The 20,548-nt window shown below is 40.1% G+C and overlaps 2 protein-coding genes across 2 annotated transcripts in view; one reads left to right on the top strand and one right to left on the bottom strand.

The window, feature by feature from the left end:
- Nucleotides 1–7,631, top strand: part of kifl (kinesin family-like) — a 16,264-nt gene extending 8,633 nt beyond the window's left edge. The window contains exons 3-9 of the mRNA XM_030791820.1: nt 4,171–4,363; nt 4,723–4,903; nt 5,059–5,269; nt 5,976–6,136; nt 6,806–7,008; nt 7,148–7,226; nt 7,581–7,631. Of these exons, the coding sequence (XP_030647680.1) occupies nt 4,171–4,363; nt 4,723–4,903; nt 5,059–5,269; nt 5,976–6,136; nt 6,806–7,008; nt 7,148–7,226; nt 7,581–7,631 (1,079 nt within the window). The remainder of the gene's footprint in view (nt 1–4,170; nt 4,364–4,722; nt 4,904–5,058; nt 5,270–5,975; nt 6,137–6,805; nt 7,009–7,147; nt 7,227–7,580) is intronic.
- A 4,020-nt stretch (nt 7,632–11,651) lies between these two features.
- cyp1d1 (cytochrome P450, family 1, subfamily D, polypeptide 1) lies at nt 11,652–20,455 on the bottom strand. Its single transcript, XM_030791148.1, has 7 exons — nt 20,439–20,455; nt 18,070–18,895; nt 15,092–15,215; nt 13,848–13,937; nt 12,299–12,422; nt 12,021–12,107; nt 11,652–11,934 (listed from the first exon to the last, which is right to left on the bottom strand). Exons 1-7 carry the CDS (start codon nt 20,453–20,455, stop codon nt 11,652–11,654), a joined length of 1,551 nt encoding a protein of 516 aa, XP_030647008.1.
- Between the last annotated feature and the right edge of the window lie 93 nt (nt 20,456–20,548).

Raw genomic sequence — 20,548 nt, 5'->3', positions numbered from 1 at the left:
GTGAACTTTTAGGAGAACATTTTACTGAAAGCACACTGATCTACTGGGGACACCTTGTCAAACTGGGGTCAAAATCATACTCCCCACCAATAAAAGAAATGCGCCAGTCGTTTTGTTTATAGGACAGGTATTGCTGTTGTTTCTGAGAGTGGTTTTTTGGGTTTGGGTCAGGGTCAGGGTTAGGGTTAGACTGTTATTCTTTATTTTTGTTATAATGGAAATCATGGAAGTAAGAGTGTGTGTGTGTGTGTGTGTGAAAGCACCTAATATTTAACTGAAATTGTTGTGTAATAGGTTTTTTTTAAGGTAATTTGCTTATATGACAGTGGATTTGATCTTATTGAAATCCCATTTCTTGCGCCCAGGGTCAAACAGTAATGGAGAAATGGAAACAGCTTTGAATGAGAATATCAAAGTAAGTAAGACACATACACAAAATGTCATGCTTGTTTTACAGTTCTATTCCATAGTATTTTCCATCGATACATAATAACATTTTTATGGAAAGACATACTCATTTTTCCAGGGTTTTGATGAGAGTTTTAGAAAGAGTGAATTTTTGGACGCAGAGACGGTGAAAAGTGTAGGACAGCAGCTCCTACTACTCCAAGCCGAGGTAACAAGATCCAGTCAGGAAAAAAAACCTTCCAGCTAGTACCGTGTATTGCCAAACTGAGGTCACATTTGATCGATGTGATGCTCATATTTACCGTTACAATTATTATTCTAATCCAATAGTGAGGTATGTGAGTATGTGGGTGTGTGCGTTTTATCAGTGTTGTTTCTTTGTTTTTGTTTGCGTGGTTATACATGTTATGCAAGCATGTTTACACATATTATGCAAGGGGTTTAATGCACATTATGCAAGTCTCCCTGTCTGTCTGTCTGTCTGTCTCTGTCTCTCTCTCTCTCTCTGTCTCTGTCTCTCTCTCTTTCTCTCTCTGTGTCTGTGTGTGTGTGTGTGCATGTGTGTTTGTGTGTGTGTGTATGTGTGTGTGTGTTTGTGTGTTCACCTTTGAAACACATCCCCTTTTCTAATTCTGGTTTTAGTTAAAGCAAGTTAGAGAGGACAACAAAAAAATCAGAGAAAATTACACTACAGAGAGAACACTGAGGAAGAAGTACTATAATATGGTGGAGGACATGAAAGGTAACCACACATGAACATGTTCATCAGTTTCTGAGATAAAGTTGCAGTAACATTGCATAATTCAACACAAAACACCAAACATGTTTGAATCTGTAAGTTCTAGGGACGGAAATCTCACATATACCCAGCGCAAGGGTAAAACACCTGTACTTGTTTATATTTATTGTGTCCAAAAAACAGGTGATTTCAATCTCACATTAGCAAATGTTTTACTATTGGCAATTTTTATGCTGTGTTAGGGAGTGTTAGCCAAACCTAAACTGGGCTTGACAAGCCTTTTTAGGGCATACCCACTTAACATGAGGCAATTTTCCAAGCAATCCCGAGAATCCTAACTGCTTTCCCAGACATTTTTTTTCCTCCATTTTAATCAGTTGGTTTCGGATCCAAGAGAAATATAGACCGATGCCAAAAGCAAGATGAAACCAAACCGAGGTTACTTTCGTGTGGACTTAATAGAACCCACCATCCTCCACTGTGTTCGCTTGGTCCAGTTACAAGTCTAACACTCTTGAGAGCTTCATTCGGTGATGGAAGGGTTGCCAGATTTTCTCTGACTGATTGGGGGAAAACAGCACCTTAAGGATTAGCCTACAACTGATTATCTTTATAATGTAATTCTTTTTTTCTTCTTAATTCTTAATACTTCTGTGTTTTTTGGCAATGGAATTAGTTTGCTTTGTTTTGTGACTTTGAATAGAAATATAAACTTTTAGGGTATAATATTTTCTGTGTTTCGAATATTTTATTACTTTTGCAGAAGGAACATCTGAATGTTCTGCCAAGGAAATTAGAAATTGAGACGTTTAACACTTTGATGGAAGACAAACCTTATGAACATATGAACATGTTTTATTATTACACTTTTTCAAGCATGTTCATTTCACTGTGGTTCATGCAGCCAGGGCCCAGAACAAAATTATTCCAACCGGCCCCGACCCCCACCCCAATGAGTGAGGATCACTCTCTCTCCTGCCCCCCCTCCCCGGGCTGGGCATGGGACAACTTCCCTGGTTGCCCACCCCACCCCCCCCCCCCCCCCCCCCCCACCCCAGACACCGGGCCTGCACGCAGCTACACTCTTCTCCTTATTACTGAAACAATTAGCGAAACCAGACTACAGACTTTTGAAGCCTCTGAGGTCTGGACTTCTCATTTACCTCCCAGTGAGGTGATGAAACCTGCTCTGTTTTTGTTGGAGCAGCACACGGAACAGAGACCTCCACTTTTGCCTTCTCAAACTCTCGTGTCACTTTCAACCTAATCCAAGTAAACCATACATTTGTCTTTCTATAATAGTGGGGTTTTTTTTTTGTTTGTTTGTTTGTTTTTTTACTTGAACAAGTCATGTTGCATAGTCCAGCAGTTATATCCTCTTTTATCCTCTTTAGCTCCGTTAGGGACTGGGAACTGACTTTTCCCTCATTGGTAAACCCCGATCAGGACATTTTGTCAGATTTCAAACATTCTTGTCATTTTTTTTCTTTCATTATTCATGCACGTCTTACATTGTTTAAAAATGGTGGCAGTAACATGGTCTGTGGGGACCCATCATGTCTTTATTAAAAGAACACTACTGGAGCTCTTCCCGTGTTTGGTACAAGTAGTGAAAGAGACAAACAAGAAAATTACAAACTTGTGTTCCAGAGACCCAGTGGGACAAGCTTGTGTTGGTACATCTAATTTACAAGTTTGTAAGACTCTCTCCACTGCATCATTGCATAAACAGTAATGTATAGACACTGTGCGTTTCGCCGCATTCATACCCAGCAATTAGGAAAATTCATAAGAAGCACATTGTGTCAGGAATTCTTCAGATAGCCCATTGATTACTGTGCTATGAGTGAGTCCATTTGACTCATAACTGTATTTATTCACAGCTGATATGGACTGTGTTAATCAGAGATGCGACATTTTATTTGTCATGAGGGCAGGAGTAGTTCAGTAGACAACTCTTTAAGCAAATTAGCATGTCAGCTAGCAAAGTGGTTTTTACAGGATGCGATGGCAAATAGCTAACTACTGAGAGAATGCGGCTGGCATAGGTGACATAGCCACAGAATTTAGCGATACAGAGTCTTCCCAGAGAATCGAAAACCTTTTAGTGCCCGTTGACATCTCGAGGGAAAGGGGAAAAACTGTGTTTTCCAACAAAGACCTGAGTGAAGAATTGGGGGGCAGGAGAGCACAACAGGTCTCCTGTGTGAGTTGAGCCTTAAAGAGCTGACTGAGATGGTAAAAAAAAAAAGAATTTTTGAACCAAAACATAAAGCCGTGGCTGAAAAATTCACATTCTAGAGCAGGAAGCAATCGAACACTGAAACTCTGTTTTAAGACATCGTTGCTTTGAATGAGTTAGCTCAGCGTTGTCAGTTTAGCCCTAAAGTTTCAGTCAGGGAATCAGTTAAGAGAGATATTGCTGAGAGAGGAAATATTATATTGCTGAGAGAGAGTTACATACATATCTCCTGTGTGCTGTTTATCAGGAGAACCTAAACCGGGGCAAGATTATGGATATGTACAAACATTTTGACGTTGATTCTGTGATGGGACACATCTGTCATTGATTACCAACAACAATGATTATTTTTGAAACTCAAAGCGGTTCTGTTGTCACATGTGAAACCAATTACTCACTTTTCCTCAATACAATCTGAATAGCACTATCAAACTATTTGCCTGACTCCACCAACAACTACATAGGCACCTGATCATGAGTGACTACCAATAAGTTAGAAGGACCCTAGGAAATTTAAAACCAGTTGAGTCCATGGCCACTATTGCCAAGGGTAACGGAGCTGCCTCATATTTTAATTTAGCAGTGAGCAGTTCACTGTCACATATATGCTTGCAAACTCCAATGTAGCTTTTTGTGCGACACACTTGAACCCTGAAATGTAAAATTTTCTACTTGTGATACCGTACCATAAAAGGCCCACTAGAAATATATTCTGATGATATTCTGATATTCTGACATGCAACGTATTTTATATGAAAATGTTTTTGGCGTCATTGAACAGGTAAAATCCGAGTGTTCTGTCGGATAAGGCCTTTGAATCGGGCAGAGGGAATGAAAGGGAGTAACTTTATCGTTTCTTGCTTGGATGATTACTCTGTCGTTTTGGAAACTCCAAGGGGGCAGAGGGAGTTTCAGTTTGACAGGATTTTTAACGCCGAGAGTACTCAGGAGGAGGTGTTTCAGGACTCCAGTAGGTACGTGCTCGCGTTCATTAATTCATAACATTTCAAATATAGTCTATTTTATCTCTCTACACCAAATATTATTATCCTTCTCTTATCCTAGTTAAGTTTTTCACATTAACCAATCATTCCATTCATTCAGTATAGTCATTCAGAACACTGAGTATATATTATAGGTTATTTTAAGCTAATTTTAAGTCTCAGATACAGTCATCATACAATGATCCAGTGACCAAGTTTTAGTTGTTTATTCACCCTATGATGTTTTAAAAAAAAAGGGGGTGAGGGTTAATTGAGCAAAATTAAGAAATTCTGCAACAGAAATGAACAGAATGTGTTGAAGCTGTTGTTAATTAAATGTCATTTTCAAGGTTAATCCAATCAGCGATTGATGGCTACAATGTCTGCATCTTCGCCTATGGCCAAACAGGCTCAGGAAAAACATTCACCATGGTAGGCGACAAAGAGCGAAAGAACCCAGGAATCATACCCAGAACTTTCACCAAGATTTTTGACATCATACAGGAGAATCAATCCAAATTTGAGTTCAAGGTGAGTCAGAATCAAAGTCAGAATTTACTCTCTTAGTTACATTTGTAAATATCAAAGTCTCTCTCTCTCTCTTCCTCTCTCTCTCTCTCTCTCTCTCTCTCTCACACCCCCCCGCCCAATCTCTGTCCCCTCTTCCGTGCCACCTCTTTCCGTAGGTTTCAGCCTACATGTTGGAGCTGTATAATGACAGGCTACAGGACCTCTTTGTGAGCCCAGCCGAAGCGTTCGGCAAAAAGATCGAAATTAAGAAGGACAAAAAGGGCCTTGTGTTTGCTCAGGGAGCCGAGACCAAAGAGGCAGCCAGCGCAGGAGAGCTTTTCGCGCTTTTCGAACAGGGCTGTGCCAACCGACATATCGCAGCCACAAGTAAGGGCGTAATGGCATTTCAAAAGAGCCCCTGTGAAATGGTGTTGTTTAATTGCTTTTGTCACTGTCTGTTTGAACGTATTGGTAGGTACATCGTTACGTTACAAAAGCTTGGTTTGGGGGGGGGGGGGTTGACTAGCGTGCTATCTCAAGGGGTGAACGAGTACATTTCGAAGAAGATGACAAGCCGTAATTGGGTTGTTTTCAACTTTAATGAGCGTACACTGTGTGTTAGTGAAGCAAGTGTGGCTAGCATAATCAAACACTCTTTAAATCAACTCTAATTTATACTGAGTCAACATAAACCACCTAAACACAAGCTCTCTCACGCACTCACATGTACACACAAAGTCCACTGTCATATCAGATGTGTCTAATGACCGTTTATTCACTTATTATCTCTAGGCCTATACATTTCTGGGTACGCTGTAAGAGTGGAGTAGGCCCTGGATTGTTTGGGGAGATTTTCATTATTGTAAAATAAGATGTCGGTTTATCTAACCTCTATTTTGATTCCATCAAATTACAATAATTAATCTGAGGAATAAAAACCCGTTTTGGACCACTTGATTGTCTCTAGGTTTGTTTCTTTTTTGCTTTTTATGTGGATTAACATTTGTGTCTCCTCCCTTAAAGTTTTGTTTTATGTACTTTAGGTTTCTGTAGGGTTTTTTTTTTTTACCTGTATACATTTTTTCCTCCAAAGAAATGAACATGGAGAGTTCTCGCTCTCACCTGATCGTTGGGATCATGGTAGAGAGCAGGAATCTGACCAATGGAAGTGTGAGTTTTGGGAAAATCAGTTTGGTCGACCTAGCAGGGAGTGAACGGGCCGCAAGAACAGGAGCCAAAGATGACCAGCTTAAGGTACCTATGCATTTTCTACTATACTGTTAATGTTGTGAAGATATACGGTCTATCTATCTATCTATCTATCTATCTATCTATCTATCTATCTATCTATCTATCCATCTATCTATCTATCTATCTATCTACACACATGGGTGTGTATGTGTGTATGTGTGTGCGCGTGTGTCTCAGCAACAGACTCGAACAGAATTCAAACACAGTGTCTCTGGCATGCACACTTAGCATAACTTTTCAGTGCAACCCTAAACATTCTTTTCCTGGGACTAGAAACTTCAAAGTAGATAAAAGACACAGATTGGTTCACCTGTGGTTTGATGTTTACGTTTCCTGTGCCATGGTATTTTTGTGTGCCGTGGTATATTCTTTTTTGTGTACTCATTTAGGGGAAAACATTATACAAAAGTATTACTAATCTCAGAGAACTGTTACCTCTGTGTGTGTGTGTGTGTGTGTGTGTGTGTGTGTGTGTGTGTGTGTGTGTGTGTGCGTGTGTGTGTGTGTGTGTGTGCGTGCGTGCGTGCGTGTGTGTGCGCGCGCATGTGTTTGTGTGTGTGTGTGTGTTTGTGTGTGTGCGTGTGTTTCTGTGGGTGTGCGTGCGCGCGCGTGTGTACGTGTGTGTGTTTGTATGCATTCCTGCATGGGTGCACGCATGTGTTTTTTTTACAGGAGGCAAACTCCATTAATAAGTCTCTGAGCGCTCTGGGTGATGTCATTTCCGCCTTGTCGACGGAGCAGCCCCACGTCCCATATCGAAACAATAAACTGACTCAGGCCATGCAGGACTCACTGGGGGGCAACGCTAAGACACTCATGTTCGTCAACATCTCCCCTGCTGCCTGCAACATGGAGGAGACCCTCACCTCACTCATGTGAGAAACAACCCATCAACTGTCACCCCCATACGCTGATCAATTCATGTAACGTGATAGTTAAATGGAGAAATAAACCAGCTATTTGATGTTTAATGTAATCTATTCACCCAAGTCTGAATGTGTTTGATCCTTACAGATATGCCACTCGGGTAAAGGCAATAACGAACAATGCCCAGAGAAACATGGACAACAGAGAGATAGCCCAGCTCAAAGAGGTCAGGAGGGAACTGTACATCAAATGATGACAGCCTCAAATCGACCAAAATCTTGTCTGGTTGTTGTGTAGTTTTAGTTCTTTGTTCATCTGTTTGTTTATTGGTTTTTACTATGGATGACTCTCATGGAAATAATGGAATGGAAAAAAAAACTGTGCACCTGCATTATAGTTATTACCACCCTGGGTTGTCAATGATACCATTAAATAAAATGTCCCCTCTCCTCTCCTCTCCTCTCTTCTCCTCTCCTCTCCTCTCTCCTCTCCTCTCCTCTCCTCTCCTCTCCTCTCCTCTCCTCTCCTCTCCTCTCCTCTCCTCTCCTATCATTCCTCTCATCTTGCGTCTTTTTCGCAGGTTATTCTGAAGCTAAGAACCGGACAGCCTGTTGAAGAGGAAGATGTATAAAGAAATGGACACACGCAAACATTTTATCATTCTCTGTCTAAGCCCTAGGGAAATTTATTCAGACTAGATGTTTTCTGTTTGTGTGCGTTATGTAACATTATGACCCAGCTAATTTGAGCGAATCAGAGACTAAACACAGGAAAACAATGTCATAAGCACAAACAAACAGCAAAAGCACATTTCTTATTTCTGTAGATTTGCATTAGGCTTATTGAAACAGTAGTTGCTTATTCCACCCCCCCCCCCCCCCTCTCTCTTTCACTGTCTGTGTGTGTGCACACATGTGCATAAGTGTGCGTGTCAGTGTTGGTCCCGCTGTGCTCCAACTGGGCTTGGTCAGGGCATCGCGTGCAGCCCAGTAATGGGAGCCCAATCTGGAGAGGCCGAACAGGGGCAAAGCAGGGGCCCCTGGAGGTATTCAGAGCTGGTGGGGGCTCAGGGCAATTAGGAAGTCAGTTGGCCAGTTTAGCACTGCTTTGTGGAGAGAAAAGATTGAGCGTGCGTGAGGGTTGAATTTGGCAGGTCGAAAACATGAGGGACCAGTGAATAGGCAGTGTAGAGTAGAGACTTTACTGTGTGTGTGTGTGTGTGTGTGTGTGTGTGTGTGTGTGTGTGTCTGTGTGTGTGTGTGCGCGCACATGATATATCTCATTGCGGAGGACAGACAAGCACACACACAAACACAACTACAACCCTCTACTGTTGGTTCTGTGGGCGACGGGGAGTCCTCCTAAAATTAGAGTGCAGCCCTGTGTCACAGGGATGTGACAGAATGTAGTGAAAGAATAGAGGGAGGCATGAAGGCCAAAACACGCAGTGGGGTTCAACCAGGGTGTGGGAGGTAAGCAGAGACCTTTTGGAAGTGAAATTACAGTACTAAATCACTAAATTGGTCTTCTTCCGTCTGTTCTTTGTCAGGTTTTTTGGCTTTTAGACACTGCGTTCAGTGTTGTAGACGTATTGCAAAAAATCCGATGCCAGCATAAACTTGGCCAAAACTCACTATGAGTTGAAATAGTGCAGAACAATCTGGAATCCTCATAATCTGAGAATTCAGAAAATCCCAGTTGTAATATTTGTGTTCTCATCACTTTATCCAGCTAAGTGGAAACTACATTTCTATTCCTCTACAACTCCCGAAGCCTTTGAACTCTCCTCTATATTCCTCTACAACTCTCTAGATTGCAGAAAAGGAAACGTAGTCAAAAGAAGAACAGGAAATGTATATCGAGCCAAACTCATAATTCTATAAACATACCTAATTCCAAGTCACCCTTCATTTCAATGCTTTATCTGTGACCAGAGCTGGCCATTTCAGTTCTTTTCTTTCTTTCTTTCTTTCTTTCTTTCTTTCCTACAAGTTCCAGTAGAAGATTTTGACTAAAGTTCACATACACACAGGGGCAGTAAAAAAAAAAAGAGAGAGAGATCTTTTAGTGAAAAAAATCTTCTCACCGATGTTGTTTATTTCAGTGTCTTTCTCAGGGTCGTGTTATTTTCCTTCATAATATGTTACACTGCATGGTACTGTCACTCATCATACCAAAAAAAAAAAAAAAAAAAACCCTGTCCATTCAGTAAAGTATATTTAGTCATTTGTTTACCGGTCCAGGACTGTTTGTCGGTTCTGGTTGTTTTGTATATTTGTACGGCTGTCACATAGAGAAGCAGTGGATTACAGAAAGTCCTGTGTTTCCAGACTCCTGAGAGATTTGGCACATACCCACACTGCCTTGCGTGTTTACTCAGGATCACAGATCGGATGTTACACGCCACATACTCGGGCCGTCTTGTTATTTTAATGACTCTTCATGTTTTAATCCATACTATAGGTTTGCTCGACCGGCACCAAATCCGGGACAATAGACTTCTATCAGAACGCCGGTGACTGAGGACTGGGCTCTCTCATGTTCTGGTTTTGAAGAACAAGGCGGCTATTTTTGCTAATTAACCCTGCCCTACAAACCCAACACCGCCTGAGTTTCCACCCTCTACCCTTCTAATTAGTCACCCATAAACTGTCTCCCTGCACAGACTTAATAGAAAAGTTCATTGAATGAAGGGGAACACCAGATTAAAAATATGACAAATATGTAACCCGCGCGCTGGTTTTCTGGGGGAAGACCGAAGATTTTGATTTGTTTTCGTTGGCATTAAGAATGTTTTTGCTTTATTTTGCCAGACCAAAAAACAGACCAAACTGAAGAAAAACAGTTGCACTTTGACATACTGGGTCTGAAACATAAGAACAGTCTGATGGGCATTTCCAAAGCTTTGTTGTATTAGCTTTATTGTAATCAGACATCGTAGATTAGTTGCAAAGTAAATCTAAACTGGTAAGTGGAAGCTAAAAAAAAATGTCTTTAACTCAAGCCATAAAGTTATACCTCAGACAGTAAATGGAGTGTAAATGTGTACGCTATAGAAAACATCAGTGATAAACAATACATAAGATGAAAAAAAAAAAAATCACACTGGCATTCAACATACACTTTACCACGTACAGACAAACTTGATATTTTTGACGAAACTTGGTCACTCACAGCACTTTTTCTGCTTCTGCTAAATGGGGACGCATACATATTTGTCAAATCCCAAAACGAATTAAAGACAGATAAATCATAAAGCCATGACAGTGTAAATTGGGCTGAGATTCACATTCAATCACAACTTTTCCTGCTGATCTGCACCAAAGCTGTCTACTTTCAGGATGAAATGCGAAATAAATCTGTCTTTTGTTTGTTCGACTCTTTTTTTTTTTTCTTTTTTTTTTTTTTTGTTCATTGCTCTCCAGGGTGGAACGGTTTGTGGTAAGGAGACAATGTCTCAAGAAAACATAGACAGTCTCAAATGGTCATGGTTTCAGTGGAATAATGTAGAGGAGAAGGGGGTGTTAAAAAAAGAGAAAAAGAAAATAAGAATAAATCAAATGTGTCTGTTTATTGTGCCTTGCGAAACTCATCATGTTGTTTGGCTTTCGTTAATATTTGTCTCCTATCGCTATCCAAACATTTACTGCTATTACAGTTGACTTGAATATGCAGTCAGTATTCTCTTGGTCTGGATAAATGCCACAAACTGTCCTCTTTCTCTCCAACTACTCTAAAAGGAAGTCTTTCATTCAAACACAAAAGCAGCTTTTTAACAAGCAAGACTTTGTCTAAGTCTTTAGATCAAACCTTTTCTCTGGCTCTGATGCAACAAAACGATTCAGATCACTGCTCATATGAATGCTATTAGAAAGCATACTACATGATAAATGCTGTATTAAGCCAAGACATGTACTAAAGCTGCTACGTTCTTAATAAATACATATTACACATATGTTATGCCCAAATCATTTGCATAATTTGAATCCTATGTCATTATACTAACCTTTAAAAATCTTATGTCTGTTTCAACATCTTTTGAAAGCAGTAATAATACATAGAAATTGTTTCCTACATCAAACAGGTATGATGGACATATTCCAAAACACAGACAAAAGTTGTTAGAACCATTACACATCAGCTTTTTTTTTATAGAAAGTTTAACTAGCTGTAGCTTTGAATGTTTCCTTTACGTAGCTTTAAATGTTTCTGAGTCACTTTGACCATGAAGACATCATTGAGACAGAGGTAGAAATGGAACTGACGGTAAACTGAAGAAACTGATTGGCTTAAACCATTAGCGATGCCAGTCTGTAAGTCCAGCACTGTTACAAACCCTGATATAAGCAGAATATAAGATTTCATAAATAATTGTATGACCATTCAAACAACTGGCTGTAGCTCCAGGAGTATCATATTCTGCTTATGTAGTGCTTACAACAGTGTTAATAAAGGTGTATTAAGATGTTATAACACTAATGGAAAGTATTACCCTGTTGATATTCAAGTGGCAAATGAGGCTTTGTGTATTGGTATGTGTGTGGTTGGATTTTGTTGTTGTGTACATATGGTGCGTTTGTGTTCAACTGTGTGTTTTCATGTTTGGGCTGGTGTGGGCTGTTAGGAGCCGTAATAGTTTGAATGTTTGGTTCTAGGTTCGAGGAGACACTTTGATCCGGTATGGTCTGGGTTTCATGGTAAGCCCAAAGTCAGCAGTGAGGTCCAGCTTCTGACCTGGAATGTTCTCTATGTGAAGACGGTGGAGCATGGTGGTCAAAAACACAAACATCTCAAACTGGGCAAACCTGTCGCCTAGGCAACGGCGCTTCCCCATCCCAAAAATCATCACTTTCTCCGACAAGTCTTTGTTCAGTTTTCCCTCGCTGTCAAGGAAACGTTCCGGACGAAAGTTGTCTGGATCTCCCCAAATGTCCCTACATAGAGGAATGTATTTTACAACTTACATACAAGTCTGTCTCTCTCACACTCACACACATATAAGCACACAGTTCATACTTACATATCATGATTAACTTGATACTGATTGATGAACACACAGGTGTCCTTGGGGATAAAGTATCCGTTGAGGGTGATGTTGTCCGTGGTGCTGGAAGAGAGAAGGGAGGGACCGGGAGAACTTTACGACATTCTGATGGTCTTTCTTTCAGCCCCTTTCTCAAGCATTTTTTTGTTGTTGTTGTTGTTGTAAATGGTAATGTTGGATTATGTGGCTGCAAAAATGAAAAGGAAAAAAAAAAAAGGGAAAGAAAACCGTTTCAGACACCACGGACAACTCACCAGTGCGGTATAGTGAATGGCACGTAGGAGGCGTGACGGAAGACCTCGTTTATAAACGCTTGGGTGTACGGCATTTTCGGCCTGTCCTCGAAACATGGCAGTCTGTTTGACCCCACGTGGTTGTCTGAGAAACACACAAACAGAATTACACAGTAACCAAGTAACATGCAAGATCATAAAAAGAGCAACAAATAATCCTGAAACGCTAGGAAAAAAATTCTGTTTATAAATGGGTAACCATTTTCCATTTCGTTTCAAAATATGATTAAGGATAATTATCATATAAAGTTAAATAGTTGTATTTTTGTTCTCTGAGGGGGTCAGTTCACTTCAAAAAGCAGACTGCTATCTCAGTGAATGCAACATGGCACGTGGACACACTCCACTGGTTTTCTAGATCCTTTCTAAAGAAATTCCAGCGTCAGCAAATTAGTGTGACCAATTGTGCGTGACCCAACAAACTCTAAACTGGAGGAGGGGAGAGAGAGAGACAGAGAGAAAAAGGAGAAAAGGGGGTTGAAGGGTTTAAAAGATGAGCTCACATTTGGACAGAGGTATAGTTAGCTCATCCACACCACACACAGGTTCTCCATGAGTGATGAATACCCACAAATTACACGACTGCTTTTTCATTCAACGCGATCACATCAATTTCATCCTGCTAGTTAGTGTTTTGATGATTTCTTATATCCACCAATCTAATGTGTGAATGTCATCAGATACTTGGAAAACACTGAAAATTGTTTTTTTTTTTCTTAATACTTTAGCAAGGTGGTTAATTGCACGGACTCAGTGCATCAGATAGTGTGTGTAAAATGTACCAAAAATGAGACATAACTTTCTGTGTAATATGACTGTAGTCATAGTGGATTTACAGTGACTTAAGTGCGGGCAGTTTTTTTTTCAAAGGCAGTAACACTGTCAGTAATTGCCTGAGGTATTTGTGGTGTACCAATCATTAATCATGCAACAGGTTGCGCAATACTAACATATGCAAATCAAGTTAACCAACCTTGTTTTATATATTTGAGAAAGAAATCATGATTGTACAGTTATGATCTGAATTCATCACACCTGCTCACCGGTAAACAATAAATCGGCTTAACAAAAAGCCTAAGAAGGTTCAATTCGGTAAGCAGTTTTTAAGAAATTACACAGAATCTGACTTCAGTGCTGCTTGTCTGCTTCACCGCATATGTGAGGAGAGTTTAGAGAATCTCTAATATGAGGTTTTGGAATGTTCTAGCTCTTTCTCTGCTTAAATCTGTTGTTGTGTAAACATCCCTCCTGTTGACCAATCAGCATTTTCAAAAATGAGAGACGCAAAACAGTCGGACATTTTGAGGGTACTGAGCGTTTCATGATGCCATAGCATTACACAGATATCACTATTTGTCCCCATCCATTGCTATTTCCTTGACCGCAAACTGCTTGCGGGTAGCTAATTTCTCCAAGATGCTCGGTCTGAAGTTAGACAGGAAGAGTAAAAACCATGCGAAGGAGAATGTACATGGGATGCTGTTTTTCATTCAGACAGGAAGCGTGTTACCGATCTCCTGGAAGATCTTTGCTTGGATGCTGGGGAACTTAATGAGATACAGAAGGCTCCATTGCAAACCAGCTATGATTGTGTCAAACCCTACAAGAGCAATAACAAACAAACAAGAAAACATAAAACAGATTCTTTTCAGCACAAATATACTTTTTTTTTTTTTTTTGGTTGTCATCATGAAACAGAGTAAGAAATTGTGATAGAATCTCATCTTGGCATATGGTGGCTACCTGAATGGTTCACGCGAACTACAGCTACCGTGGGCAGAACTGACTGGGGCCTAGAGTATAATTGCAGGCTGATGGAATGACATTGTGCAAAGCATTTAACACAAAAACATGATGTGGTTGGGCATTACACAGAGAGATTTACAACATTGTCTGTGTAATTCAGAGTGGGAGACAATAATGATGGGAAGGAGTGGTTTGGCCCAAACCACATGCATAAGGCACTAAAAATCATGTAATCTCACATAATATCTGTTACATGCCCATATATGTTATAAGCATTTGGTATTTCACAGTGAATACATGTCATGCACAAAAACCCAGTGAGGAGAGTTCTAAAAGTGCAGGTTCTGAACAGATATATTTTTTTAAGAAAACCCTCTCAAATTTTGACAAATCTCATTTGTCTGTCTGGCTAATGCCTTTGCTCTGACCTTGGATACGGTCCAGGAAAAACATCTGGGCTTGGACGAAGCTTTAAGTTGTTAACAAGAGTTACAATTCCAAGACAAGTCTTGTAAACAAGATCGCTGGAGACCATACAGACTGTTGCTTCCAGGAATATGGTGATGAAATTTGTACAGTCATTTCCTCAGGATCACACTCACTTAACATATTACCCTCCCCGTTCTTACAGGATTACGACAGCATTACAGCATATGTTTAAAAAGTTTACCATGCAGTATTAGTGCGTAGAAGAGATTTATATTCAGCCTAAACCTAATTCTGACTTCATAGGGTTCTCCTCTCCCTTCTCCTCTCTTGATGTGAAGTAAGGGAAGAGAGAAACCCTGTTTCAAATTCCCAGGTGACATCTTGTCCTAATCTCCTTCCATTACTTGGACTGACTAACATGGAGATTAGAGGCTGTTGCAGCTCTCTCTAAAAAAAAAAATGGCAAGCAGTAGTGGGTTACTAAGTAATGTGGGGAATAGACTAGTGACAATTGTTTTCAGATACTGCACTTTTGCTCTCTCATATATCTATGTTTGCGTCTGGTTTCTCCTTTCTCACCGGCTCCAAAGATGTCAATGACGCTGTGGACTATCTGGGAGTTGGTGAGCATGACGCTTTTCGCCTCCTCTTGTCGGTCCTCGCACAGAGCAATTAAGGCATCGGTGATGTCACGGATACAGTTCTGCGCGCGCGCACACACACACACACACACAGACACACAGACACACACACACAGTAAAATGAAACCTTTGGCACTGACTAATGTTTTTAGCATTCCAGTAGAACAATAAATTATCCACAATCAATACAAAACACATGCTATGATGAGTCTTTGGCCTACTGCACACATTACTATCAATAACATGGGAAAAATAGTATCATAACTTTTGACTGGTGCAAAATGAATACCATGGCTGGTCACTGACTGTAAGAAAAAAAAGAAAGAAAGAAAGAAAGAAAGAAAGAAAGAAAGAAAGAAAACAAAAGTTTTTTTCCAAATGTGTTGAAACTATGCTCAGAATGTTTGTTCAGAGTAGCTGAATGTTGCTATATGGTCAAGATTAATATATTAATACTTTTATCAATATCAATCAAGCGCAAAACAAGGCTTTATCATATTTAAATCTGTTCACTTCAATGAGAAATAATAGAAATATGAGCCTGAGTGTCTGAGGCCAACATTTCATTCAAAGCTTTCCTGTGTCTCGTGAGATCTCTGTGTAATTCTGAGGTTTGGATACATGCCCACTGTAAATGTGGAGTCATTTAACAAGATTTCCTCCATACAGAGAGAATTCAGCTCTAGTAAAGTCTGTGATTTCACACCGGTAATATATTGCTATCTTCACATTAATAGTAAGAGCAATGTGTAAATGCATTATAACAGCTACAAATATTCATCATAGTAGCATGTCTGTGGTTTTCTTAATATAAACAATTTCATATGATTTTAACTTTAGATCTTCACAAAACACATATGGTTATGGTAGGGAAATTAATCATATTTACCAGACTGCCTTTGCTTGAATGTTATTAATTTTTTTTTTTTTAATAAATTCAGCTGTTCATTTCTCCCAAAACCATGTCTCCTCTCGTAAAAACTTTTATATACTTTTATTGACAATTTTCCTCTCAATATATCTAAGCATGCGCCTTCCACAAGATTGATTGTAGCAAATTAAATTGTCTGTGGAAACATTTCAAACTGTGGGCACAGAGACAATGGGTCATTTTGGATGCTTCAGAGAAAACAATTAACCCCGGCCTGGACCAAAATCAGCAGATACAAGTTTGAAATTTGGACAGCGAAATAATGACAGAACTTTGTCTTTTAAATTACTTCTTAGAATGATGATTCCTTACATATTCTTTCAACAGTCACAATGAATACACCTAAAGTCATCATGCCTCAGAGCCTCCTGTTAGGAGGTATAGCATCTATAGCTACATAGCATTCTATAGCATCCTAGTGGCAACTCAGGGTGACCATGTGATCAAAGTATTATGGGAAAGCCTTCTACAAGATCTTGTAATAGTTCAAGCATATAATGTTTCTTAGTTTCTTTTTAATGAGAAGTCAGATTTTATGCTAACAGTTTCACTGATGTATTGTTACTGCAAGTATGGACAGAAGTGTCTTGAAATTGTAAATATCTGCAGAATTCATCAAAGGCCAGGATTTAAAGTATAAAATCTGTTTGGTCAGTGTCCAACATCAAAATGCTACGATATCCAAAAAGCATATCAGTGGTAGATAAAAATACAAACAGCAACAAGGCAAAGATTTATGTGTATCTTAATGGAATTTTTGGACAAAAAATTTATGGCTCCAGTAACTGTGCCAATATTTTCTTTAGCCAAAGTATCACTCTGAGAACAATTGTGGGAGAGAGGGAGAGATGTGTTGTCTTTGCTCTATCAGTGGAGGAGAATATGGAGTACTTGGCAACAAAGTGGACACCACAAAGTTCAACCTTAGTTCACTTTACACCAAGCACAAAAGACTTCATTTGATTCAAATTTCTGTCACGAATGCAGCAGAAAGAAGACTGCTCTCCCTTACACACAAGGTACCATTTTTGCTTCCATTATCTAAATGAACCCTTTACCCACTGCATTTTCTGAATCACTTTTCCCATTTCTCCACATCTTATCTCACCCAATCAGTGCACATCTCATCTAAACCACCCACTATTGCTACACTGGCAGCCATCTTGGACTTCAGCCTCTGTACACAGAGTTTTGGATGTGATGGAAAGCTCTCTTGAACTGGTTGAAATTATAAACTTAAGCACTATTTTCTGGGCTGTTTTGTTTGATTTTGGCAATGACACATTAAAGGGGCTGTTTTGGTAATGGTAGATTAGAAGAAACAGAGGAGATTTCACAGAGTACAATGTTCCTAAACAAACTGTCATGTGCGTCTCTCTGCCTCATTACTGGAGTGCGTTTAATGAGTACTCATCAAGGAGTGCATTTTTCACGCCTCCTGTCACGACGTGATGCGGTGACTGTAGAAACTACAATTCGAATAGCACTATTTGCCAATTATCATGATGACGCACAATCCTGAGCGTATTTTTGCGATTAAAAAGGGAACAGAACGTCCCGTCATAAAGTAACACAATAAACTAATGGTCACAGCCAGTTTAGAGATCGAATTTCATTACTCACTTAATTAAGAGCAAGGAAACAGCCTACTCCGGTTATTACCCCGTCCTATTGCTAGGTAAGTGTAAACGAAGTACTGCAAAACAGGGTGACTTGAACGGGTAAAATGCATGCGGATTCATGTGTAAAGTAGGTCTGCGTTTACTGTTTCAGCCGTGGTGCTGTGCCCAATAAGAGCATGATAGGAACATTGACTGGCCAATCGAGACAATGAACCAGATTACCGATTTACCATAGAGTTAATGCCCACTGTTTCCGCACTACTGCAATGACGTCATGGTCTATATGTCGAAACCACCGCAGTCATCATGTTAAACAAGTTTAACAGTTTAAGATGCAGCATAATAGAGTTATCAGGTCAATACCTTGTCAAAGGTGGTGAGATGTTCTTTGATGTTCTCCTCCATGAAGCTATTCATCTGGCGGATAAATTGCACCATCCTCCTGAGAGATGGACTGGGCAAGTAGCGAAAAACAGGGAAAAAATCAGCTAAATTCCCGGTACCAAAGATTCGCAACACCTCATTGTTGATATTGACAAGTCTGAGGAACTCCTTGTCATTATAATCATAGCGTTTTCCAAAGCACAGCGCACAAACTACATTGGCCACTGAGGTGACGAGAGGAATCACTGGATCCAGACCAACTTCTCCACGTTTCTTTTCGTCCATCAATCCTTGCTCTTTCAGGGCTTCCACCAGCTCAGCTGCCTCGGCACAAATCCGTTCCTCCAAGAGGCAGGAGGCACTAGAATCCTTTGCTTCTGCCTGGGAGAAGTTGCGTAAAGCGTTCTTGCAGATCTTCTTATGAAGGATCCAGGCTTCTCCGTACTTTTCGCTGAAGGTCATGGTGGTTCCATTGGCGATAGCCGAGAAGGTGAAGAGATCTGGACGGCCGGCGAAAGCCTCACCTTGTCGAACCAACGCCTGGCGGATTGTGGAGTAGCCGCTAAGAACGACCACCACCAGAGAGCCCATCTTCATCTGAAACACATCGCCGTACTGAGCCCTTAGTCCAGTCAGAGAAAGATGTATCTGCTCTCCCATCTGCAGGAGGTTTCCAACCAAGGGCCATGGTCTGGGCCCTGGGGGTAGAGTGGCCCCAGGACACTTCTGTTGGCTCCTGAGTGCCAGTAGAAGCAGGGTGAATACACAGAGAGCTACAGTCACACCAGATGTAGACAGGACAGAACTCTCCAGCAGAAACATGTTCATATTCATACTCTCACTGTGGAGCACAGGACAAATATTCCCTGTCAAAAAAACAAAAAACAAAAATGACGACATGTTAACAAATAAATAAATATAGAAAATAAAACTGGTTTAGAACACAATGCATAATGTAGCACAAATTCCACAAGGTCACTAGTTGAGTTGAGATGCAATTTATTCTATATTACATATTACATACATAAAGTATATTTCTGAGTGAAATAAAATGTAATTTATGCCTAAATTATGCAGTGCAGAGGTTAAAGGAACAATGAGAATAGAAAAGGAAAAGAAACTGAAATGAGATTAATAGAGAGAAAGAAAGAAAGAAAGAAAGAAAGAAAGAAAGAGTTATATCTACTGGCACAATGTTGCAACTAAATGCAGCACAAACTGCAGAAAGTTCAGGAGTCGCAACAGAAAATTCTAGGACACTCACCAAAAGACACTCGGAGTCAAATTTGTCAAAACGTAGCTTGAAGACTCGCCTTAAGTGTGCACTGCGACCCCCAGCGAAGGAAATCACTGAAGGTCTCCATAACTCCAAAAGCCATACAACAGGACTTAGTCCCAATAGCACACAGAAATTTGAGGGGCGTTGCAAAAGTGTCCGTGCACTTCTTGGTTTCTGTCGACGTTATAAAAATAAAGATGGTCGACTTTGTAGGAGGGGGGCAAACGGAGTTATTATATTCGTTTAATTACCTCAGACTACAATATAGCAAAGTCAATCTGTTCTGATTTCCCATCTCTTATCGTTCCTTACCACAGGCAAAAGAGAGTGCGCAACAACTCTTTCACAGGACGCATCATGTCTCATGGAAAGCGCTATCCTGTGTTACCCTGGCTCACGGAAACAAGGGGATATTAGTCAGGTTATTAGCACAAAAAGTGCACGCTTTCTGACTCAGCTTTTTCTGTCGTTCAAGGTGAAACCTCTTCCTAATTTTCGACTCATTAATTCTTCCTAAATTTTGTGAAATGCACAAGACACCATGTATATAGAATAGAATAATCAGAATATTCTGTTCAAACTTTATAGTTTAGGAATCAAGCGCAGAAAACAAGCGCACTTGAGTGTACTGAATACGTGTATTAGTTTTATTTGCTTTAGCAATAAAAAAGTAGGCTGCTTTCTAAATTAAACAGCCAGCGACAATGGCTTTTTTTAATTGACGTTCTTAATTAAATTATCTTGTGGATCCCACCTTTAAACTGCTGTTGTTTTCCACGAATTAGCTGTCCTTTATTCATCCCTTTTGTTGATTTTGTTGATAATTGTGCTTTGTTCACAGCCTACTAATGATCTAGGACATTTATTGCCACCGTCTTTGACAAAGAAAACATGTACCACGTTTGGCCACACGATGGAGTCGGCTGTACGATAATAATCCGCAGTCCCAGAGAGAGGAAAGAGGGAAGAATGCAGAAAAAGTGAGGAAGAACAGAAGGAAGGAAGGAAGGAAGGAGGGAAGAGAGGAAGAGGAGGAATACAAACAATGAATTTCAAGAGAGGTATATACATATTTGGCAGATCCATAAACTCTATCAAATGCTGGACTTTATCTGCAGCATCATCATCATTAACATCATCCCCATCTTCATCCTTCTGCTTGTCATCATCAGCAACAAC

This window comes from Chanos chanos, chromosome 14, assembly GCF_902362185.1.
Source record: "Chanos chanos chromosome 14, fChaCha1.1, whole genome shotgun sequence".
NCBI classification, from domain to species: domain Eukaryota; kingdom Metazoa; phylum Chordata; class Actinopteri; order Gonorynchiformes; family Chanidae; genus Chanos; species Chanos chanos.
This window is presented reverse-complemented; position numbering and strand designations above follow the sequence as displayed.